This window comes from Carlito syrichta, unplaced genomic scaffold, assembly GCF_000164805.1.
Source record: "Carlito syrichta isolate Samal-C Ts95f unplaced genomic scaffold, Tarsius_syrichta-2.0.1 Scaffold119098, whole genome shotgun sequence".
Taxonomy (NCBI): Eukaryota; Metazoa; Chordata; class Mammalia; order Primates; family Tarsiidae; genus Carlito; species Carlito syrichta.
In genome coordinates this window covers 227,283-253,506 of record NW_007063194.1, presented here as the reverse complement: position 1 = coordinate 253,506, position 26,224 = coordinate 227,283, and the positions used below count along the sequence as shown (strand labels likewise).

Sequence of the window (26,224 nt, the reverse complement as noted above, 5' to 3'; positions counted from 1 at the left end):
CTTGCCCGTTACTTCAATTCAAACTCCTTTAAAAATATTGGCACAGACTACTCCACTGTGGCAGCACTTTAAGGTAGAGTCCTCATATTTGAATCATTTCGTGACACCCTCTTATTTCGCATTTAGTCTCCTAAGCCCTGTACCAAAGTGCTTGAGATCGCTCTGTAGTCTAGAAACCTGTTCATTCTAGCTAACTTGCAACCATTCTTTTATTAGTTGCACATGTTCAGATAATTATTTCACTGTGCATAAAATTGGGAAATTTTAGCAAACAATTGGAGTAGTTGGGGAAACTTTTCTGAGAAAGCATTCACTAAGTTGCCCTAATAGAAACATAAATGCTCATACATAAAGACAAAGTGTAATAGTGGCAGAAAGCTTTGATCTATATTTTTGCTTTGCTAGAGTATCCCAAAATGTCCTCTTCTTGCTGTATTCAAATGCACAGTAAAGAAAACAGTATGGCCGGGCTCGGTGGCTCAGCCTGTAATCCCATGCCTTGGGAGGCTGAGGTGAGTGGATTGCCTGAGCCTGCAGGTTCGAGACCCGCCTGGGCAACTTGATGAGACCTCATCTCCACAATAAATAAAAATGAGCCGGGCGTGGTAGCGCACGCCTGTAGTTCCAGCTACTTGGAAGGCTGAGGCGGAAGGATTGCTGGAGCCCAGCAGGTCGAGGCTGCGGTGGCCGGGAGTGGCCACTGCATTCCAGTTTGGGGGACAGAGTTAGACTCCAACTAAAAAAAAAAAAAAAAAAAAAAAGCAGTATGATTCTACTTAGGCAAAATTACTAAACAAGAAAAAAATTTGTCTTCCAGGGTTTAAGAACTTCAACTTTCTCAAACTCTTATTTTTTTCCCCTCTCTAAATAAAGCACCTATTTTTCCCTTTTTCCTCAACCCTCAAAATTTGTTCTCAGATTATTAATTTAGATGTATAGTCAAATGACTCAATATCTCAAAGATAATTCAATAACTCAAAGTTTTTCCTTTATAAGAGATGCATTTATTCTAACAGTGTTGCTTACTTTAAGCTACAGATTTAAAGTTAACTAACCCTACTCCACAAAACTTTGAGCATCAACAGTTTTAGAGCAGAGGTACAAAGAATACATTCTTAATAGAGGGAAAAAAGATATTTCATCTTTTATTTCACAGAAGTAGAAGATGTAGGAGTGGGCAAAATGCTATACATTTGTCCTACTTCATATTATTACCTGCAATTTAGTGTCTTAGTCCCCAAGGTTCCATATTCTCTGTCAGATGCATTAGGCATTGAACTTTGAAAAAGGAAGTTATCTTCTAATTTGTCAATATTTCCCAAGGGGCCTCTTCAGGAATTCTTCATTATTCGGGGTTTAATCATATGGGCAATATTTCTCTTTCATCACCAAAGGCTCCCATATACTATTTTATCAACCTTAATTAATGAATTGCCATATGCAATTCAATACTTTCAACACACGAACAAACTAATGTGCATACGTGAGAGACATGTCAGAGTCTGACTTCTTAAAATTAAGTATATAGGTAAGAAACATAGTTTGACACTTCTGATGTAAGCACGAATACATGAATATTAGCCCAAATCAAGTGGTAGAAAATAGATCTCTACCAGTTTTATCAGTGAGCGCTCCCCTTACTGAATGTTATTACATTGATGCCTTAATTGTATTAGCAACACTGATAGTTTCCAGACTCAGAAAATTTGATTTTGCACGTGAATTTCAAAACTAATTTCAATTAGAAGCATTATTTTTCTGAGTTGGTTTTCATCTGAAATTACAATAAGCACACTTTGGGTAAGTAAATGTAGATTTGGAATTTTGTTATACGTTAGAGCAGTTGTAAAATTACTTCTACATGCAACACTCTACATTAAAGACTGTCAATGACCTTTTTTTTCTGTAAAGACAGAATATCTCTCCCACTTATTTAGTTGGCATGGAGTTTTTTGATTCATGAACTTGAAAAAGATTTTAACTTTTAAACTTTAAAATGTATTGATGGTATGTTTATGATAAAATTAATGTTAACTACTCAGCTTTAATACAGATACAAATAGAGCTATGAGAAAAATGTTATAAAGGTATTTGCATTTTCTCATGTGTTTAGTGTGCATATCTCTTTGTATTTCAGAGCTCTTGGATCTGAACAGAACAGCAATATTTCATAGCCCTTTCAAATTTCTTGATCTCCATACAATGCTGCTGGATGAATACCAAGAGCGACTATTCGTGGGAGGCAGGGACCTTGTGTATTCCCTCAACTTGGAGAGAATCAGTGACGGCTATAGAGAGGTATGGAAACATCAAATTGTACTTTTGGAGGGAAGGAACGGAGAAAATTGCAAGATTGTTACTTTTTTAATTGTGTTGACCATTTAAAAATATTGAGCGATTAGTGAGATAAAATATTCATTAAAAATGAAAATCATTTTGAGAAAGGTTCATAAATCGTTATGTATGAAGTTTTCTAGCACGCTACTGCTATCTGAATTCTCAGAGACTCTTGCCTGGTGTATTTGACATTCCTCTTGCATCATGGCCCTTGTCACCACACCCACTGTCTTGAGACCTGCGTTTGGAACACGCTGAATTACCAGCAGTTCCTCTGGGCTTGATTAGTCCAAAATCCAAGCTTGAAGAAATATGGATATATGACTTCAATATAACTACCTCATGTAGTTCAGGGGATGCTCCTTTAACCTGACAGGTTAACATATGATATTAAAATGAGCAAGTACCTAACATCTTCTGGGAAAGGGTAACTGTGGCAAGATGAAAAAATAGTTTTATGGTCTATAATTATACAGAATATAATTAAGCTAATATTTTTAGATCCATATCAAACTTATTCAAAACATACAAAGTTTAAATATATATATATTTCTAAACCATAGTTTATTTTGGCATAAATGCATGTATTTTGTAATATACTTTCTTTTAAATTGATTTTTTAATTTTGATGTTTGTCAGAGTGAGCCGTGTCCATATTTTATAGTCATTTTAAAAAACAATTATGATAAAAACATCATTCCTTGATCTTTGCCAGTTCTGTATCCCCAGAGAAAATTATTTTAAACCTTTTGCTGTTTCTTCTAGTTTTTACCTTTATGTTTCTTTTTTTTATATTTTAAAGATATGGGTACAGGTCAGGATTAGGTACATAAGTGCTCTACATACAGGTGGAGTTTGGTCCTCCCTTTTGTCCTCACTTCACCTGGTTTAGGAACAGGTACGCTTAGTGATGTTATGCATCCCTCCCCTTCTCTCCCCTAGCAGTGTCCTGCTACTGCCAATGCCTTTCTTATAGTGATATGATAAATGTTCAAGGTCTACTTATGAGTGAGAACATGTAGTATTTAGTTCTTTGTTTCTGTGATAGACCACCGAGTATGACAGACTCTAAATCCATCCAAGTTGCTGCAAGACAATATTTGTGAACTCTTCTTTATTGATATCTTTGGTTTTAGGCAATATCTGTTAATTTTAGACAAGATGAGGATTTTAGCTTTCTTCTCTTTGGTTCCACAATTGAGATATTTGTACACCACATTTTGCCAACAACCCTCTGATCATTTGCCCTCCATTTTCCCAAAATAATTATACCACAATTTTTGGTTAAATAATAATAATGTCTTTCCATTATTATTATTAGGAAAATATTTTTCACTACTGAGCCACATAGCATATGTTTGTCTTTCTAACCTCCTCCCCTTCTGTCTCTCCCTGCCTCTTTGTTTCTTTCCTTTTTCTTTCCTTTTCTCTTTCTTTCTGCAATTCTATTGTTACTTTTGTGATTAAAGAATATCAAATTTCCATCACCTTAGATTTTTATTTTAGTTTCATTAGTTTTTTAACCAAACTTTCTGCAGGAATTTTTATACTCCTCTCAATATAGTGAAACTTGTTCATTTTCATCAGTTTGTGTTGTTTTTTTGTTTTGTTTTTGCTTGAGTTTTTTAAAAACCAAAGATGTCTTCCATGGCCCCCTTGGCATGCTGAAGCTTTGTCTCATCATCATCCTGGGGCATCCACATGGCCCCCACCTGCATAGAACTTCAGTTTCCCAGGTCCTGCGTCTATGTGGGATTACTCTGACGTGTTGCTGAAACATATTCTCTCTAACTTTCTTGAAGAATTCAAAGTCAAATTTTGTCTTGTATGTTTGAAAATGTTATTATTCAGACTTCACACATAAATGATGGAAGAATATAACTCTAGATTGAAAGTTAACTGCTTTAGAATTTTGAAGGTATTTTCCATTGTTTTCAAATTTCCAGTATAGCTACTGAGAAATGTGATGCCTTCTAATTTTGAAGTTTTGGATGTAACCAATTTGATACCATCCAACTCCTGAGACTATGCATTTAGAATTCCCTCTTTAATCTTTGTGTTTTAGAACTTTCTCATATTTCTCTCTCTTTTTTTTTTTTTTTTGAGTTGTAGTCTCACTCTGGCACCTAAACTGGAGTGCAGTGGCCGCTCCCGGCCACCGCAGCCTCGACCTGCTGGGCTCCGGCGATCCTTCCGCCTCAGCCTTCCAAGTAGCTGGAATTACAGGCGCGCACTACCACGCCCGGCTAATTTTTTTTGATTTATTGTAGAGACGAGGTCTTGCCAAGTTGCCCAGGCGGGTCTCGAACCCGCAGGCTCAGGCAATCCACTCACCTCAGCCTCCCAAGGCACGGGATTACAGGCTGAGCCACCCAGCCTGGCTTCTCATATTTCTCATAGTGTTGATCTTTTTACATCTGTTGCACTAGGATGCCATGGGCCTTTCTACTAGGGATACCATGGCCTTTAGCTCTTTATTTTTGTAATGTTTTCTCTTCTTTCCAGTCTCCTCTCATCTCTCTTCCCAGGACTCCTGTAAATCAGATTGTTCCCCCTTTATTGTCTGGTCTTTCTGCCTATAATCCATTCTTTGAACTGTTTCTCCTGATTTCATTTACTTCTACCCCACTTCTACTCTCAAATCTTCTAATTTCTGAGAATCTCAAATTATTCTTCATGAATCAGTTTGCTTACTGGCTTCTTTCACTTTGCAGGCAGATTTCCGCGTTTCCTAGTGCGCAAAGCTAGTCAACACTTGCCCATATGTTTCAGAGTTTCTAAAATGTAGCTGATATTTCTTTGGCACCTACACCCCAGTTTTATTTGTCCTTTTTGGATTATGCTTTTTCTTTTCTTTTCTTTTTTTCTTGGTCCAGACAACAGGACTTGGAAGCCTGAATGGGTAGCGATGTGACCTTGGGCAGTGTGACTTCACCTGTCTGTGCCTCGGCGTCCTCATCAGTGAAGGTGTAGTTTCATCCTGGACAAAGTTGAGGCGACAGGGATAGGTCCATTCGATGTACCTTGTTATAGGCAACAAGATTAAGAAAGAGCAAGTAGCAGAGAAGATAGCCAAGCACCTTATTTAGATACTAGGGTTGGAAAAAAGAAGAGTGAGAGAAAGAGGGTGAGAGCAGCAGATCTTGGTGAAAGAGGAGAATGAGAGAGAGCAAGATTGGCATGTCTAGGTGGGACCTTCAAAAATGTTAGGGTCACACTCCCAGCGGGGCCTCCAGAATGTTAGGTCAGGCCCGCTGGGGGTTGGGGTGTCTGGTGTGTGATCCGATGCCTTCTGAAAGATGCAAAGCATTGCACAGAAGTTAGATAAGAAAATATAGTTTATTTAGAAAGTAAATTAGAGCGAGAGAAAGAAAGAGGAGATTCACCTACCCAAGGTAGGGGAGGGGGCCAAAGCCTAAGAAAACATGGCCTGGCCATAGCTCAAAGAGTACATGGTCACACCATAGGTTAGCAAGGCAATGGCTGGATTATGCTTTTGAAAATTCTTTCACACTCATTTTAGTGGCCGCAGGATGGAATAGAAGCAAATATTACATTTTGTCCTGATTCTTTCCTTTCTTTCAAACATCTTTATTTCCTCTGAAGTCCTCTTTGGACTTCAAACATATACAGACTGATTTCTCTCTCTCTCTCAGACTGATTTCTCTCTCTCTCTCTCTCTCTCTCTCTCTCTCTCTTTCTATGCATATATATATATTATATAAATATACACATACCCACTATACATGTGTGTGTGTATATGTGTGTCTATATATATAGACACACACAGACTGATTGCTCTCTCTTTCCTTATATAAATATAGTATATACACATTCACTCATAAGTGGGGCCCCTTCAAAAAACTGAATTTTTTTTGGAGGATGGATCCCTTGTATTACACTCAGAATTTGGTCCTCCAGATCAAGCACTCAACCAAGGTTTTTATCAGAAAGTTTTGAGAAGGATTCTGATTTGCAGAAGAAACATCCCGAGCTGTAGCAAACAGGTGACTGGTTCTTCCACCTTGACAAAGCACCTGCCCTCACTGTGCGAACGTTCAGCAGTTTTTGACCACAAACGACGTGGGTCCAGTGCCCCACTCTGTCTATTCACCTAATCTCACCCCCTACCCCTAAATAACAGATCTTATTCCCCACCCCCATTCACTAGCTCTCACCCCAAGCACCTTTTTTTGTTTGTTTCCCCGAATGAAAAAAGTTCGGAGAGGGAAACGTTTTGCTGATATGGAAGAGGTGAAACAAAAAATAGAAAAACCACATAAAAGGTATCAAAACTGTTGAGTTCAAAAACTGTTTTGAGCCTTGGGGAAAGCATCTCAATAGGTGTATTGCATCAAACGGAGAATACTGTGAAGGTGACTAAAATCTAAACGCATAAGTGTAAATACACAATTCTTTACAAGTAAATTCCAGTTTTTGTGGGAACCCTCTCATTTACAGACTGATTGATTGTTCTCTCTCTCTCCCCCTCCTTCCCTCTCTCTCCTTACATGTATAATATATACACATGAATTTGACTGTCCTGTTAGTCAAATTCAATGGGTTTTTATTCCTCACTCCTTGGTTGATCTCTCTCCTGCTTCAGTCCTAACTGGCTTTCTTTTTGTTCTCTCACTGATATCATCTACTTTAATTATCTGTGAAGGAGCATTTAAGCTAAAGATCATAAGTAAAACTGCCAAAGTTAGATACCATATCAAAATTAATATGTGAATAGGAAAGATTCTCCCAAATACCTGGCATTCAGAAAATTAAGAAACTTTGCATTAAGAAAGCAGTTCTCAAATTATACTTGTACCAGGATACTATGTGACTCTCATGGAGTGGGTCCCTGGAAGCCACATTAATAACAAGTTTCATAGGTAACTCTTATACACAAAATTTCATAACAATTTTCCTGAGCTGTTGTTTCCTATGTAGACCAAGAGATAGCAGCTTCTCACTCTAATGTGATTCCTTTTCAGAGCAGCGGAAATTGAATCACCTACTTATTCTCATTTATTGTTTTGGCTTAATTGTACCCTTAGGCCTTTAATGCTAGGAAGACAGGCTTTCATGGAGAAAATGACCTGTGAAAACCATATAAAAGTAGGAGACCTGGAGGGTATTGGGGTTTTATGAACTCCATCTCAGGAAACTAAATAGAGTAGCATGCAGCCATTGAACTTCAGGGTGCCATCTAGCTATGATGTCAAGAAAATTAGCTATAAAAACTGAATATATTATACTGAATAATATACCGAATAAATTTTCTGTATTCACGGGTAAATTCTCATTTTGTGGAGCCCAAAACTTATACAAACTTGCGGGAGAGGGTTCAAGTAATATAATTCACTCAAACTTACACATTTCAAAATTGCAAAGGCCTCTCTCAGGTCTCCATTAAGGGCGGGAGCCAGGAAGGAGTCCCGAGGCTTATGCTTCATTAACTCTGATGTAACTTCACCCCACCTACATTTCTTATTTTGTACTTGTTCTGCCTGTTTCTCCAGAATGTTTAGCAATAACACCCCCAATATGTCCTCTGTGTTTGTTTTTAGTAATGGCAGAGTATGAGTAAGGTCTACTTCATGATTTTTTTTTTTTTGGTTAAAAGAGTAGCCTTAAGAAAAAGTTTGTCTCTTCAGTAATCTTCAGACTCAGAAGACATAATGCATCTTGTCTGTACTTGCTCTCTCAATTATTTCCCTGCCATTATGTTTTTAAATCACTCTTGCTTTGCTTTCTCTATATCTTGGTTTCCCAACTTTGATACTACTGACATTTTGGATAATTCATAGTTGGGTGGGAGGGTTATGTGCATTGTAGGATGTTTAACTGTATCCCTGCCTTCTACCTATTAGATGATAGTAGTATCCTCTGGATGGTCATGATAATAATTTTTTTAAAAGCCTCCAGATTTGAATCTAGTTTATCCATTTATAAGCAGGATTCAGACCCTTTCATTAATGACACATATGATGTGTGCCTATAGTCTCAGCTACTCTGAAGGATGAGGTGAAAGGATTGCTTGTGTCCAGGAGTTCAAGACCAACATAACAAGACCCTGTCCCCACAAAACAAACACACACACATACACACACACATACACACACACACACACACACACACACACACACACACACACACACATATATCATGGATCTATCTAGTGATACCTCATCTGTCCTTCTTTCCTTCAGATCAAACATCTTAAAAGTGTGGCCAAAGTCCTTTTTTTTTTCCCACTTACCCTCTTTCTTCGTTTAAACATCTTTTAAATTGTTATATTTCATACAGACAAATATACAAATAACATAAATAGGTTAGAAAGTATCAAAGTAAAACAAATACCTATGACCCAGCACCAGACTCAAGAACGGAAACATTACCTTCATCTTCTTCCTATTTCCCTCCACAGGCATCCTGCAGCCCAGACACAATTACTACCCTGAGTTTTATGTTTATTCTTTTCTTGTGTCCATTTTTTAAAATTACATTATTCTATATTTCTTATATAGAATATACTCCACATCCATATTTCTAATATACTAAATAATATAGTATATTATTTAGTGTGGCTAATTTTGAGCTACATAAAAATCACAAAATTATAAGTTCTAGAATTTATTTTGTTTCCTTTTCTATTATTCATTATTCTTTCTTAGATTTTATCGTTGCTTATACTAAGCCAAATTTGAAATAGAGGTAGAATAATGAATTAGGACCACAACTTGGACTTTGATGTTTAAATCCTAGCTTTGTGTGTGTAGTATTGGGCAAGTTCCTAAATCCCTTTGTACCTCTGTTCTTTCTGAGTGTAAAATGAATTAATTTATGTAAAGGACAAAGAATAGTACTTATTACATAATCAACACCATGTACAAACTCATTTAATTTGAATTCTATGCAATATGTATAATCATATTAAAATAGCCCAATTTGTCTATTCATTCCATGTCTAAGGACATTTGGATGGTTTTCAGTATAATGCTTTTATTAGTGTTGCCATGATCAGTCTAGTAAACATCTCCTCGTACACATATGGAGGAAAGCTTCCCGGCCATATATTCAGGAGTAGAATTGCCAGTTATAGAATATGTTAATGTCAAGATAATGCCAAATAGCTTTCCAATGCAGTTATACAAAGCTTCACTCCCTCCATCAGTATATGAGTTCCCAGTGATCTGCATACACTCTCACACTTATACTGTCTACCTTATCCATATAACTTAGCACTCTTCCCTTTATTTATTCATTATCTCTATGCCAATACCTCACTATCTTAACTATAATATCATTCAAAATTATTTTAAATCTATTTTTAAATTGCAATTGTATTAACCCTATTATTATTTCAAAACATTAAGTATTAAAAATTAGAAAATACCGTGGAAGAATAAAATAATCACGATATTATAGCAGATGTGATAAATGTTATACAAAATAAAACAGCTTATGGAGATAGGAGTGTAAAGAGGTTAGTGGAGATAGTAATGTAGTCAGGAAAAGAGTTTCTAGGAAAGCGATATTTGAGAAAACACCCAAATAAAATGCTCACTATTCATTTATCAAAGCTCAATAACCTGTGGTGGTTAGTGACTACCATATTGCAATACAGAACTAAAAAAGTAGCATCTGAGTGTGTGCCTGAGGCTAATTTGAAGCACCAGATCATTGAAATAGCAGAGGATAGGGCACTGATTTGCCAGCATGATGGCTGATGAATCATCTTTGTGACTAGAAGGATAGTAATCTAGGTGGAAAAATTTTCAATTAATAAAAAGAAAGCAGAAATGAATGAAGGTAGATTACTACAAGGAGTAGGGTAGCAGATGTATGACTGTGATTACATGAACTTCAAAGTAGTTAAGGTTTTATTTTTATTCTTTTGTTTTAAATCACTGAGTAGGCAAGAATGGAGAGAGGGAAAATTAGGAAGAGGCAAGAGGGATCAGTGAAAATATCTTCTTCACATGTGGGTTTAGAGTTTAAAAGCCACCAATATGTCCTGTAGAGAAACAGTAGTCTCAAGGGACAATCTGGTTTTAATTAGAGCAAGAAATTAAAGGAACATGGGGGAAAAAAAAAAAACAACTGTAGAAGTTAAGGGATTTTCCTAATGATGTTCTAGAGGATTTTACAGAAGGGTTTGAGATATCCAAAGGGTTGGGTCATATTGGGAGTTGTATGGAGCTCCATGGATTGAGTCCAAGTATTGATAGCTGACCTGGGTGTGGAGGTCAATAATCCCCATGGTGACTGTGGTCAATAGGGATATGTCATGATAGATTAGTCCTGATAGTCTCTTCGGAGAAAATAAATAACCCTCCATTTTAACTTCTTTTACAAAATTGAGGCCATCAAACATGTTGATCCTCACCCTCCCTGTTGTTTCTATATGATGTTTTTCACCTTCTTTCTTGATACATTGGAGGTACTCTTTCTCCTTTTATGAATTGCACTTTTTATACACGTGCTCTGAATCTCACCTTGTTGAACTTTCTTAAGGATTGGTTATTTTCTATCTTTTCTACATTATCATTTCTTCTTTTGCTCTCTTCAAAAGCAACAATGAATATAGCTTGTGTCAGTGTGCTAAATTTTTTTGTGAGTTATGGTTACATTTGTCAGTCTGGCATAATTTATGGACCCTTAAATGCAAAAAGTAAATATATAGAATTACAAAGTGAAATATTGAAATAAAATGATCAAATATAAATATATTAAAATACAGCTATCATAATATTAAAATAAGAATTTGTAGTAATATGTACCTTCTTTATTAACACATTAAATAATAAGTAACTACAGGTCTTACTCATAAGCATCATAATTTCAAATTAATGATCATTGTCAATGGACAATAGCAACCACTCTAAAGTAATATTAAAATATCTTTTACCTTGGTAATAAAATCACAGACACTATTAATACTACTATAGTTTTCTTCCCCCACATTTATATGTTAGAAATGCTAAGTTTCAATTAAAAGTTAGTGGGAAAAAAATGATATTTTTTTTCTGTTTTCTGACTTGGTGCATTCCCTGAATTTTTTTTTCAGGTCCCAGTTAACAAGTTCTGTTCCATAATATTCACTTTATGAAACATTCTAAAACATTTGAGTAAAAATAAATATAAAATTTTCAGCTGAGCAAAGATGGTTCTTCATGATTTACTCTTCTCTATATTTTTAACTGAATCTCTACTTGTCCACACTGACATTGCCAGTCAGCCCACTTTTGTTTGCTCTTCCATTCCTGTTTGTCCTTATACACTCTCCTTTTCTGGAATGACCTTCAATCCAACCCAATTTTTTGAAGCTATTTTCTTTCTCTTTTAACCTATAATTGGTGGAGATTCTCTTTGTCCTTCCTTATCCCTAGGTCTGATTTGATTTCAATATTGTATTAAAATTGACTGTTTACTTGTCAGTCTCCTTTATAAAACGAGTCCTTACGAGTAGATGCTGTGTCGTGGTCATCTTTGAAGGTACAGGCACTCAAAGAATGTAGGCACTGAGAGAATGAAAGTGTCTGTTGTGAATCTTAACACCACCCCAATAAATCTGTTCTCCTCCGCCTTCTTGCAAATCTCATTGTATTTATTGTCAGAATCACTTTCTAACTAGCTATTCTCTAATTTATTTCAGTTTAATTTTGTCTTTCTACTCACCCTCCTCCCCACAATGACCTACCCACTTTCCATCTGGCAAACAGAGTAAGGATCCCTGCTTTACAGAGTGACAGTAATTTTAACCCTGTCTGCACATTAACAAACAACTGAGGATCTTGTAAATAATATCTGTCTTTCCCTACCTCTAGACTGAAGTCAGGACTAAGAAGTGGTATTTTGAAAAACCTTCCCAGGTGATTGCAGTGTATACCCAGGATTGTGAAATGGTGGGATATTGTATATCCCTGCATGTCTTGGAAATACTGGTCTTCTATATGATATTAAGTAAATAGTTGTTTTCTATATAATAATCAGAATGCATATGAATATGCACTCATGTAAGAATGATTTTTCCCATGTAATTTTCCTATAGATAAGAATCTACCAGTTAATAGACTTGCCAAATTATATTAGTGTTTTTAGGTATTGGATTTGCTTTATAAATTATTTAATTCATTACATTTTCTGCACCATATAATAATACCATTTTATAATGAAATTCTGGTCAGTTGTACCTATGCAACATTCATTAAGGACACTCAACCTTCACTAATGACATAACTCAATTCTGGTGCTAATTCATACTTTTTACTGTAAAACTTTCAACTTTATAATTCCATTTGCTTTACCTAATATGAGAAACTCCCACCTCTCAAAAGAAAATAGTTTTTATATATCACTCTCTGTAAAAGTCTCTAAAATTTCCAGATAATGTGAGACTGCTATGATTAGAATTCTGATTTCATCAGTAACATTCTAAGAAAGTTTTTTTTTTTCTTTTTTCCTTTCTCTAAAGCCTTTTAGTGCAAAAAGAGCTTTGGCTGAACTAAAGGAAACCATTATCTGAGTGAAAAATTAAAACATCTGAGACTTTCTGATTATAATGTGACAATATCAAGACGTTTGTATGAATAGAATATTTGGAAAGGAAAAGACAAAACATTCTGGTAATCACTTTTCACTCAGTTACCTATAGATTCAGTTCACTTCTACGTTTGTCTTTTTTTTTTTTAAGTATTTGGATAGGATGAAGCTTAAAGATCTCTAACTTGGGCTAGAACTCTAAGTGCAGAAACTCAGGGCTATTCATATTTAAATTGCCTTTTGTTTTTCTTCTATTAAAACAGCCCTCATTATTTCACTTACTACTCAATTTTTGCATTATAGTTCTGGCACTGAGGAAGAACATCCAATTTGGATAATTTGAAAATAAATGTATATATATTTCTTCACACACCCTCCATTCTAGTTAATTTATATCTCTTAATGTTAAGATACTTCAGAGGAGATAATGACAGGTTATTATTATTAGATTCTCTGGTTATCAGCTTTACACTCAGCAGAATTAAATTTTGTTTTTACATGATGCATAAGTGTGTAAACTTCAATTGCTGGCAAAATTTTATTGAACTTAAGTCTAAGAAGATTTAAATAGATTTATGTAAAGTTTATTATTAAGTTTTTAAATACTTAAACAAGTAATTCATAGAAAATTAAGTTTGTTAGTTATATCAAAAATATACTTAGTAAAAGACAAAAAAAGATAAATTACTGCAAAACAGCCTGGTATTATGTAGTACCAATCCAATATTTACTTAATTATTCTGTAATTCAAGCAATTTTTTAAAAAGGCATTAAATAAAAACTTTCCCCGTGACTTTAATACATTTTAATAATGTATAACAACACTTTAAAATAGTGATTATAATATTAATTAGTGAACTAAAATTTGTATTAGGCAAAATTAAAAGTCCTCTGGATATTATGCATGGTAAAGTTTTCTATATAGCACCTAAGAATATTGAAAAGATTTTGATAGTATTTTCTATATTCTGTGAGAAAAAATCATTTCCTTATTCATATTTATCAGATGTATTTATATCTACTCTAAATAAGCCTAGATATAATACATTTGTTTATGCTTCTTTATTTTTTGAAAGTTTATCCTTGTTCTTTCTAATCTGTATTTCATTTCTAGTATGAAATATAGCTGACCAACAGTTAGATTTTTTTTTTAATTTGACAATAAAAGTCAATATGTTAATTTTAATTTTTTACTTTATTTTACCTTATTTTTAGTTGTTATAAGATGTTTTGAAGAAGGAAGACTGTATTGGCAAAGAATACAGATCCTATAGCTAAATTGCTTGGGCTCCCATCTCAAATTTATCACCAAGTTAGATGAGTGACTTACTCCAAATATCTATTTCCCAGTTTCTCATCTGTAAGAATAGATAACCATAACATCTTTCTCTTAGCTTTTTTGTGGGAATTAAATGAGTTATCAAGTGACTAGAAAAGTGCCTGGAACATAGTAAGCATCCTCTTAATATCACTATCATTGTTATTATTTAAACTAGATTCTATTGATTCTACTGTGCTGCCATTTCTAAGTGCAATATAGGAGTACTTCAGATTTTTAGAGGTTATTTAACAGCTCTAGAAATACATGTGGAGATATAGAGTATGAAAAAATGAATGAAAAATCCTCAAAATATGTATAATAGAGAAGACATATAGATGTACATGTGCCAGAGACAGCACAATTTGAACAGAAAATAAAAAATAAATGTAATAATAATGACAATAAATTATAATATATTAATAATACCAAAAAAGTATACAAAAGCTTGAGGGTGTGATTCCTGGAGGAGGTATCATTTTAACTGGACTTTGGTTGAATTTTGATTGGCAGAACTTGGCAGTGGGAGCAGGGCAAGTAGGGGGAGAGATTACAGAAATTTTAGAGTACTATGGAATAATGACTAATGTCTTTGGCTGAAGTAAATAGGTGGGATGGGTACAACAGAAAGAGTTAAAGATGGAAATGTGGCTGAAACTAGCTCATAGAATATTGATGACTGCAATACTGTTGAAACAGAATCTTCTAGGCAATTCAGGAATCACTGGAAGATTCTGATTATGGACATAAAATAATTAGAATTGTTGCTGAGTGTGATTACTTTATCAGCAGCATTTTGGATAAATGGAAGGAAAATGAGAGTAGAGTCATGAAGCCAGTAAAGAGCAGTTAGAGTTTCAAACCAGGTACATTTGTCTTAGAAGCCATCATTGAGAACCAGCTTACTGCTTTGGAGTCAATTTCCTGTGTCCAAAATTGGTCTTCAGTGTGCCGTTGTGCTGCTAGTTCTGCCTTTTGTAATGAGGTGTTTCTTTCCCCTTTCTTCTTATTTAATTAGTATGACTGCACATCACCCTAGTAATGGTTAAGAACTAGTAGAACAACTTGTTGCTGGTGGTAGTAGTTGAGAAGAACCGCTGACGAGTACTAGAAGGAATTGTACCCTGTTTGTTTAAGTATGGGAAGGGTTGCAAGACCCAGGCTCCAGTACTCAATCACAGGTAATAGATTAGTTTGTCTAAATTTTGTCTATATAGCCCCCTTTTAATCTGTACACATCTAAGATTTACTAAGCTTTCGTGGAAAACAAATCAAAATCATTCCCTGGGAAGTACTAATACTAGTCAAAGTTGTAAAATTTTGTTTTCTTTTTTTTATTTCATAAAAAAAATAAAAGAGATACGTGTTTATTTATTTAAAATATGTTTTATGGGAACTCACAGAATATTTCTATTTAGTAATGAATATGTTTCTGTTTAATACACTTTGATATGTGATTTTTCTCTGCCTAAATTTCAACTTTTTAAAAATTCCCACCCCTGTAATGTAAAGTTAAATTACACCATTAAATTTGAATATCTGTAGATATGACAGTACACTAGACAATTCTGTCTACAAAAATATGTGTACTTTTCTCATTTATTCAGCTATATTGTATCAAAGAGGAAAATGTTCTTGTATTTCAGAATTTAAATTTTTTATTGAATAAGAGAAGGACATTAAAATGCAATCTGCATATAAATGTCAGATGAGATTTCCCATTAATGATACCAATTGAGTAAATTTCATCCATACAAAAGGGCATGCATTGGGCAACAAATGTTTGTGTGTAGCTATGATATTGTTCGAGTTCAAATGCTTTTAAAAATAAACCCATCAAGTACAAATCATATTTATAGTTCAATTCAGTATAATTCTGCATATAAATACTTGAATAATGACAGTCATAATTAAGTATAAAGGCATAAGCACTAAGGCAATGTGTGTCAGGTTAAAGATTATCATTTATAAACCATTAAGATTATTTTAGCATGTTATATTCAAAATACTTTTTTTTGCTTTTAATAATATTTATGGGATGTATAATTGAAATGTACAGACACGGTATTTTTGTATTTTTTTTTTTGAGAAACTTGCTCATTGCAGGTTTTTCCACCATGAATCTTCCTTTTTCCTTCTCTTCTTTTTGCTAACAAACTCTGATTTAAAATTTTAAAAAAAGAAATGTACATTGATGGACATTGATATATAGATGAAAAATATAGAAACAAAAACCAAAATGTGGATGAGAATTTTTATTGGAATGATAGAAGTAGAAAGAAAACATAAGATAAAATTATAATAGGTCTTAGTTACTTAAATATATTCTATGAATATGAACTTTAGTAATTGGATGTTTTATTTACTTTTTAAAATAAAAAGATAATTTATTTTTTGACAGCTAAAAGGTTTTTAAATCTTTGTTAATTTGTTTTAGCTGCCCTAAATCTTTGAGTGTCATAACATCTTGTAACAATAAGCTGTTAAATTCCTAATCTTGGTATAATTATGAGACTCAATAGGGAGTCCAGAAAAAAATTACTTTGTATTTCAATGTATATTTTATTTTATTTTTCTCCTTTGATATATGAATAGTAAATGGCTTGTTAATGTACAGTAAAGTGATTAAATTATATTGTGGAGTAATTGTGATGAGATGATGTGTCTTTAACCTTTTGCTTTTTGTACCTTTTTGGTACAGAGAATTTGGAAATCACATTACACCCTGTTGTTTAACGGCCTTTAAAAATGTTTTGTGCAGAACAAATAGCTTAGTTTTATGGGTTTTTGTTGATGCTAAACCTTGGAGCAGAACCAAAAGACATCCTGACTGCCAAAACAAATGAAGAAAATAATTCCCCTTACTAGCTTGGCAGACCATTTGTATATGATGGCTTTAAAAAGTAACTTTCCATTTCCAGTGAGATCTTTTTTTGTCATATTTTGTCACCTGAGTTAACATTGGATGCAGTTCTGAGCCTGTTAAACTTTGTTTTTAGAAAAGCAAAAAAGCAAACCAAAACAACACAGCATAGTCTTAGTAAACCTATATTTCTCTTATCCAGTTTAATCATGAAGAAAATACTATGGGATGTTAGCAATCAGCTAAGCCTTTAAAGACTGATAGCACTTTTGAGGACAGGTAAAATGATGTTGCACAGATCATTCTGGGTAGAAGGTGGGGTGGGGGGACAGGGAGAGAGAGAGAAAAAAGATTATGAACATTCACCACAGTTTATTCTATTCCTTTGGTGGGTTCTCATGTATTGGACTTTGGTGAATATTCATAATCTTCTGTCTCTTTCTCTGTCTTCCATCTACCTAGAATGATCTATTCAACATCATTTTACATGCCCTCAAAAGTGCTACCAGTCTTTCAAGGCTTAGATGATTGCTAGCATCCTACAGTATTTCCTTCATGACTAAACTGGAAAAGTTTACTTGTTTTATCTATTTAACACTTATTACAGCATTTCCATGTCAGGGAATCTCCTCTCTCAAACTTTACTGCATGCTTTTTTAGTGGACTGACTTTACAAAGAAGTCTTAAAGGTGTGCTGATTGATACAAACCAACCAACAGACATTGAATAAGCAGAGACTGTGTTTAAGACATTGTGTCAGGTAGGCATTGGTCAGGAGACAGAAATAAGTCACTGCCTTGCCCTCTGTAATTTACAGTCTAGTGATAAAGCTAGAATTAAGTACATTCATCTTTGTTGTCCTAGATATTAAAATAAAAAAACTAATGGGGATCAAAGGAAGGAAAAAACGATATCAGGGAAGATTTTGTTGCAAACCACTTTATAAAGTGTTTCTGAATGAATAGTGTTGTTATTCTTACAGCAACTGCCATTATTAGTTTTGTTGCTAGGAGCAATGTATATTTTGACAGTTCTAGAAAAGTCACTTATTTTCTTTATCATCACTTAAGAAATTATCTTTTGTCTGTGTCAAACCTGTGAAGGGCCAGAGATTTTATCTTGCTTTCAAGACAGGTTAGCCTGTCACAAGTTTCACAAATAGATTAGACTCATGGGTCAGAAAACATTAGACTCCTGGGGTCAGAGATAAGAGACTCATGGCATAGCAGGCAGCAAGACATTCAGTGTCCTTGTCCCTTTTGTTTTACAAGGTGTGAGCCTAGGTAGATATTGCACACTAAGTGGATGTGTGTTCATCTGAGGAACCTTAAGCTTTAGGAAACTTCTTAGTCTTACAAGGGGACAAATATTTACAACCTTGTCTACAGGTAGACATTATCTTTATTATTCTGGTCAGTAAACAAAGTTTTCATTTGTCCTGGAGGAAAATTCTGTCTCTATCTTTCCAGGGTATTTGAAAAACTATTCTGGACCAAAACCTATCAAAGTATGTTAAACAATGCTATAAAGAATTGTCCTCCAAACAGTGTCTTTAAATCATCTTGAAAATAATCCTTATGAAGTTATGACTTAGGGGGATACAGGATAATATATTATAAAATTATAGTTAAAAAGGTCATCATTTTACATAATAAAGAGAAATGAGGAAAAAAAGGATGTTAATATTCTAAAAAAAATCAGAGCTCTGCATCTTGTAAGTTAAGTGTGTTATGAATATAATGCATTATTTGGAATTATGGATGAGATGTTCCCCAATTTTTTCATATTAAAAAGGAGTTATTCATGAAACTCTTTCCAATGTTAGATGGTCCTAAAATGAATTTGTATTTTGTTTTAAAGATATACACATGTGTATATACAATCTATATATACATGCACATGTTCTAGCATATCCATTTGAATAATTTATGCACCCACTTTAAAATCATAATTACCAAACCAAAATGCATCTGAAGTTAGAATGGATCTTAGAAATCATTTGATAAAATCTAGATCTCAGTACAAGAATATTTTTCCAAATTAATCGGGTAAAGTTTGCAAACTCTGCTGCTTCACGTCTAGGACCCTGTCCCATAATAGTGTCAGTGACTTTCCTCAGGCTTTTGAAAGAATGAAATCTAACGTGGCATTGAGTGACATATTTTCTAAATCATACATGATCCACTGGTGGATTCGTTGCTAAAAGCAACATCTATTCTAGGATTTTATGTGTGTGCTTTTGTTTTTATTTAACTTAGTTTTCCTTTCTATCTCCATATTGTTAGTATGAAACTCTTTGGGCTTACTGCATCAATAAGAACATCAAAGTAATATTTTATACCTATAATTCAAGACATAGAGTGCTTTTTGTATTATAATAAATTCATTCATATGGTGATTATCATAATAAAATACGATTATCACCACTTTTATAAATTCCCAAAATTATCAGGGACTGGACTTGACCATACAATGTGTAAGTTAAGCAGTCACTTCTGGAACATAACTGTCTTACCTGATATTTTATGGGCCACAGGTTTTAAAAATAGCTTAAGTCTTGAACATATTTGGAATTCAAATGTAAACACCGATTTCAGAAACTAAAATATCTATATGAATTATTCAGGTAAAAGATTAGTTTGAGGTAAATCAGGGAGTACCTGTCCCATTGAAAGAAAACTTCAGGTTTTCAGTTCTAGAGTAAATGCCACACAGGAATACGTGCCCAATGTTGCTTTTCTTCAGATTTTTCTAAAGAAATTAGCAATCTGGATTTTTATGCAACAATTTTTATTTTTGAATGTGGTCACTAACTCAAAAATAATCATGGTTTTCTCACTAAATAATAAAAAAATACCTCCAGTCAGCAACGTATAATATTTTTATTTGATAACCAGCATGTCTTTCCAGGTTGACAGTGCATAGGACAGAATGGTGATACATCAGGGTAGGGAAGACATAAGATAATAGAGACCTTAAGGGAACAAACAAATTGTCACAGATAAGAGAAATGTCTGACTTACTGGCATGTGCTTAGCAATAGAATCTAACAACAGTAAACATTGACACCAATTAGTCTAAAAGGCAATACCCGAATCCTTCTCAATCAAGGATCTTGAGGACTCCTAAGCATCCTGAGGAGGAAGAGGCAATTTGTAAATATATCAGACATATTTTGAAAGGCCCGTACTACTTGACTGGGAAATTTCTACTCCTTCATCAGAATGTTAACTTGACAATGGAAAATGATTGCCTCCAAGAAAAACGAACTGAAACGCTTCTTAGGTAGCCTGGCTTCAATGAAGGCAATGATATAAAAACTATTGGATGTGTTGGTGAGAACCAACATGCCTCATAGATAAAATCACTAACCAGCAGAACCCATGACTGATATCTTAGTATGAGGTGGTGCTCCCAGAGAATTCTGAGAGAAACCCGAGAGAGGAGACTGACAGCTTTTGCAGTTTGGTTGGGGTGGGGGGTGATTAATCCCGCAGATGTAGAGATACACAGTTTTAACTAGGAGACTTAAGCTTTGAGGCACAAGAGACATTTGGGAATGTACCAGTTGCTACTGTTACTCACCTATAGACCTACTGCACCTATAGACCTACTGCATTATGGGTTTGCCTAGAGAAATATAAGTTTAAAAAAGAAAAGTTCCCTAGATAATTCCACATCTTTGATAAAGTTGTGATAAGGATTGCATTTGATATTGTATTTAATGTGCTTGGCACAAAAATTAGAGTATTTGATAATGCCAAGTGAGTTTATGGGAGTATAGAATTACCGGTATAGACATGCTGCCATTCTGGCAATCATTCTTGCACTACATTCACAGATTCGATATATATTTATCCTAAAATCCTTCCTGGATGTATATATCAATGATATTCTTACACAGATACCAAAAGGGAATGTGCAAAAAGGTAACCATGTTTGATGTTGTGGAGACATAGAGGCAATCTGGACATCAATCTCTGTGAGTATAGATAGGAAAATGTGCAGAATCCATTCCGGAACATTATGAATAAATCAGAAAAAACAGACTGCGTATGTACATAGGACGATTGAGGGATCTAAAAAACCTAGTTCTTAGTAAAAAAGATAAGAAAGAGATATGATATGAAATTCAATGCTATTTACATACATTAGAAATATATACTACGCCTTTGGGAGGCTGAGGTGAGTGGATTGCCTGAGCCCGCGGGTTCGAGACCCGCCTAGACAGGCGAGACGTCATCTCTACAATAAAATCAAAAAATTAGCCGGGCGTGGTAGCGAGTGCCTGTAATTCCGGCTACTCGGAAGGCTGAGGCAGAAGGATCGCCGGAGCCCAGCAGGTAGAGGCTGCGGTGGCTGGCAGCGGCCACTGCACTCCAGTCTGGGCGAAAGAGTGAGACTCCAACTCAAAAAAAAAAAAAAAAAAAGAAAGAAATATATGCATAAAAAGCAATAGTGTATACTTTATAAGAATATATACAAACAAAGTACCTAGTAACTATACAATAGTTGCCTCCTGAGAGAATGAAAATAGAACATGGAGTGAGGGGGGGATAATTAATTAATTAAAATAAGAGAAGAACTTTTTAAGACTGATGATGATAATGAATTATGATTTAGTAGTATAATAAACTGAAATCTCTGCACATAAGTTTATAAAAGAAAATAAAGAAAAAAATAGTTATCAAAATGCCTGGCACATAATATGAACGGTCTATAGTTTAAGCAAAAGAAGGAACAAAAGGAGTCTAAAAAAAAAATGATAAAGAAAACAATTTCTTTCAGAAATGAATCAAGTGCACAGACAGAAAGTTGTAGAACCAGTTAACAAGTATTGATTTCTGCTTGTGGTCTCAGCAAAGTGTTAAGTTCTTCTGAAGGTGAAAAATAAATATTTGATGTATTCTCTCTCTTTAAGTAAGAAATCAACAAATTTGAAATATAACGAAAACTTTCTGAAATCCAGTTGGAAACTGGGAGATTAAACAATGTTGTAAGAAATAATACCGAGAGGTAGTGTGATGTTTTACTGGGTGATAAATTTTAAATCAGTTTTTAAAGAATCATTCATCCTTTAATTCCTTTATGCAGCTAACATTACTGAGAGCTTACCACACCCCACCTTCTGTGCTACATGGTAAAAATGCAAAGGAAACTCTAGGAGGTACTTGAACTAGAAGGGCAGACAAGTCAAGTATGAGGAAGGGTTGAATAAGATATGACTGTCCTCTGAAGGGTTGAGACTTGAGGTGAGCCATCAAAAAGAGTTTAAGAAAAAAAAAAAGACTTAGCATAAAGTAAAAACTCAAAGATGAGTTACTTAATTATGCACATAATTATGTGAAGAAGACAAAGTCTTATTTTATCTTCTCACATTAGAACAAATTGGAGTATTGGATTGTAGAAGAAAATGAAATGGTTTTCAGTGTGGTTTATTTTTATATGCATTTACCATAATAGTACATTATCTTTTATTTTAGATACACTGGCCTAGTACATCTCTAAAAATAGAAGAATGCATAATGAAAGGAAAAGATGCGGTAAGTATTATTTAATGTAAAAACAAATCATCAATTGTATTCCTGCCAACCACAAAGGACTGAATCATTGAACTTTTATTTGCTCTTATAAAAGGATATAAGCAATTTGGTTCAGGGAGAAAATCATACATATATACATAGATATAATACATATAGTTATATAAAATTAATTTTAATGAAGAGTTAAAGGGAGCTGAGGTGCCATTCAGATCATATTTTTTACTTTGTTTTATTATATTTTAATCAACTTAGATTAAAAATTTGTTATATGAATTATTATTTCCTATGTCTTTGAAAGAAAAACAATTTCTTTTTTAATTCCAAGAAAAGTTAAGCATATTATTTTGAAATTTCATTTCACTTTGATTAGCAAATTAGAAACAAATCAAGAAACAAAAAGAGAGAGAACAAAAAGCTTGAGAGAGGCAATAAATATGTTTTACCTCTTCCAAAATGTTTTAAGGGTGTCTCCCACTTAAATAAGCATCCACAGCATCCCCGACACGACCCCTATCACACTAAAACATTAGTGACAGGACTTTCACATACTAGGAGGAGTCAGCTAACCTGGTGACACAATATGCATCTTGGAGCAAGACCTGGGTATCTGCTTTTGAAAGTGAACTTACCCTTTTTTCAATAAGAAAAAAAAAAAACATGTAAAAGATTAACACACATTATACCAACTGGGTCACAACCAAAGAATGAGTCATCACATATTGTTGCCTTATCCCACAGCGTGATGCCTATTGAACATACTCTTAGGCCGTGTCACTCTAACTCAACTGAGCCAAAGTGTGGTCTAATTGACTCATTTTAACATGTGACATTGTGTCAAGAGAGCAAAAGCAATTGCTTCATTGCAATATGAGAACCAGACATTTTCAGCAGATTCTACTAACTGTATCTGATTCTATCAACTATATGTGTCCCCCACAAAATAAAATGTCACGTGAGTGAAAAATTGAAGAAATAAATATATCTGTGTGTCCTGGATAATCAGTCCAGTTATTATCTGAATCATGTATGGTGAAGTGATTGTGATGGCCTTTTCCTCCTAATACTATTATATGAGAGACTTTAAAGTGTTGAAATCACAACCTGTTCTTATAAAACATGACATTTACTGATTATCACATGTATTAATTTTAATATGATATTTGGCATTAAAAGAGTTTAATATTCTTTCATAATTTAATGGAATAGCACCACCTAATTTCCAAGGGAATGTTTGGTAGAATTAATTTAACCAAGTTGGTTTTGAAGCAATTATAAACTTTTTTTATCCATTCATGATACTGATTATAAAACTCACCTAGTGACTCATGTATTATAACTTTGATAAGTATGTAATATGTAATAAGTAAGTAATGTGTTGAATTAATTAATTGAGGAATGCAAAGATGTGAAAAGTAAAGATTCTGTCCTCGAGAAGCTTATAGTTGAATACCAGTGTTGACAAACCAGAGCTTCTAGAACAAACGTGGCCTGTACTTATTCTTGCAAATAAAGTTTCACTGGAACATGACCACACATGCCTTTTTATATTGCTTATGACTGCTTTCATGCTATACCTACAGAGGTAAATGCTTTCAACAGATAGCAGATAACTCCTCAAACTAAATATAGTTACAATCTGGTTCTATATAGAAAAATTTTGCTTATCCCTGTACTATTACTATTTTCTCATAGTAATAGTTTTCGTATAGTAGTCTTGCAGTAAAATGTTATTTTATTTGTTTTCTTTTCTATTTACTAAAGAATGATCTCTGAAAGTGCTATATGTGAATCTGTGAAGTTGAGGATATAAGACTCATTTTCGCAAATGTTAAAATTCTGTTTGCCTTAAAGACGAGACGACATGTTTCCTTATGAATAGGGAAGCTTTTTCCAATGATTTGTTTGCTGACTTTACACTGATTCATTGTTTATACTGTACTTGAAAAAATAGCACCATTGAGAATAACTTAATTACTTAATGGAACATATTGCCATGGAAATCTTTATGCTTGAATACATTTCTGAACAGTGCTTTTTAATTCCTCAATTGTGAACTAGAATACATAAAGCATGATACACTCCCCTTATAAAATGCGAGTCTCACATTGCTGTTAACTAAAATGTGTCTTGGTCACCCCAATTTCTTCTTCTTCAGATTCTTGTCCTCTTTTTATCTGTCCCTCTTGCTTCTTCCACCCAAGGGAGATTTATGATGAAACATGAGGTTTCTAGGGTTAAGAAAAACAAAAGTGCAAAAAAGGCAAAATATTTTAATTATAGTGTTTTTTTTTTTTTTTTAATCCCTACTTTAGAACGAATGTGCAAATTACGTCCGGGTTTTGCATCATTATAACAGGACACACCTTCTAATCTGTGGTACAGGAGCTTTTGATCCACTTTGTGCTTTCATCAGAGTTGGCTATCATTTGGAGGTAAGATTGTTTCATTCATTGCTATCTATAAAAGTAATGCTTAAAGCAACTTCATTTCAAAAGAAAAATTGTGGCATTTCTTTCCAAGAAAGATAAAAGCATCTGTGATGTACTGACTCTGTTTGCTTTAGACAGAGAAATGATCACTTTGGGGCTTTAAAATTCTTGTCAGCTATAAAATCTGTGAGCCAATTAATTCTCTTTGCACTCATTCACTGAACAATTTTATTTGCTTAATTTGCCCACTTAAAAAAATTTCTTAACATCAAACTGTATTCTTTATTGTGATATATTGATATTTTTGGAATCTAACCACCAACTCAAATGTGTGTGTGTGTGTGTGTGTGTGTGTGTGTGTGTGTGTGTGTGTGTGTGTGTGTATGTATGAGGGGGGACCCAAGAGAACCAAGAATTTATTTCTTAAAAAATTGTATTTTTTTCTTACATGTTTAAACAAACTTCAGTCGCCTTCAAAGTACTCTCTACACTATACCTATGGAAACAATTTTTTTCACTGCTCAAAAGTTTTTGAACTTATCAATTTTAATGCCTTTTAGTTCTTCTGCTGTTTTTTGTTTCATCTCTTCCACATTGGCAAAACATTTCCCTTTGAGCACTATTTTCATCCCCAAGAAGCAAACAAAAAAAAGTGGCCCGGGGTGAGATCAGGTGAGTAGGGAGGGTGGGGTGTGGGGGTCGTACTGTTTTTGGTCAAAAACTGCTGCATGCTAAATGTGGTGTGGGCAGGCGCACTCCTAAACCACCCATTATGAAATGGCCAAACAAGTTGAAAGAATCTCAAAAAAGAAAAAAAGTCACTGAAGCTGGTCTTGGCCTCATACAGCAATGTTAGCTTATACCCTGATGCTGATAGATTCCTAGAACATTAACCTGGCAGGGGAAACCTGTACTATAAGGTGCCCACACTCCAAAAAATAATTGGATTTTTGGGGGGTCGGGGATTCACCTTCATTTAATTCATATAAATGAAATATCGTATTTTTACGAAGAACGTTCAAAGACTTTCTGATTCTGTAATCACTATTTCCAAGCCAAGTGAGTTAGGGAGTGCAGGAGGAGAGACGATTCGCTGATTTAAGATTAAAAAAATACGCCTCAGCCGGACTCGGTGGCTCGCCTTTGGGAGGCTGTGGTGAGTGGATTGCCTGAGCCCGCGGGTTCGAGACCCGCC

The 26,224-nt window shown here is 34.3% G+C and overlaps 1 protein-coding gene across 2 annotated transcripts in view; it reads left to right on the top strand.

Moving 5' to 3' along the window:
* The first annotated feature begins 2,183 nt into the window (after positions 1-2,183).
* The window catches only part of SEMA3E (semaphorin 3E), a 121,734-nt gene continuing 97,693 nt past the window's right edge, over positions 2,184-26,224 (top strand). Inside the window, exons 1-3 of one of the 2 annotated variants that reach the window (XM_021707505.1) lie at positions 2,184-2,298; positions 22,541-22,600; positions 24,913-25,032. In XM_021707505.1, coding sequence (XP_021563180.1) covers positions 2,203-2,298; positions 22,541-22,600; positions 24,913-25,032 — 276 coding nt within the window. In that variant the 5' untranslated portion in view covers positions 2,184-2,202. The remainder of the gene's footprint in view (positions 2,299-22,540; positions 22,601-24,912; positions 25,033-26,224) is intronic. The other variant, XM_008047956.2, reaches the window with a different exon arrangement.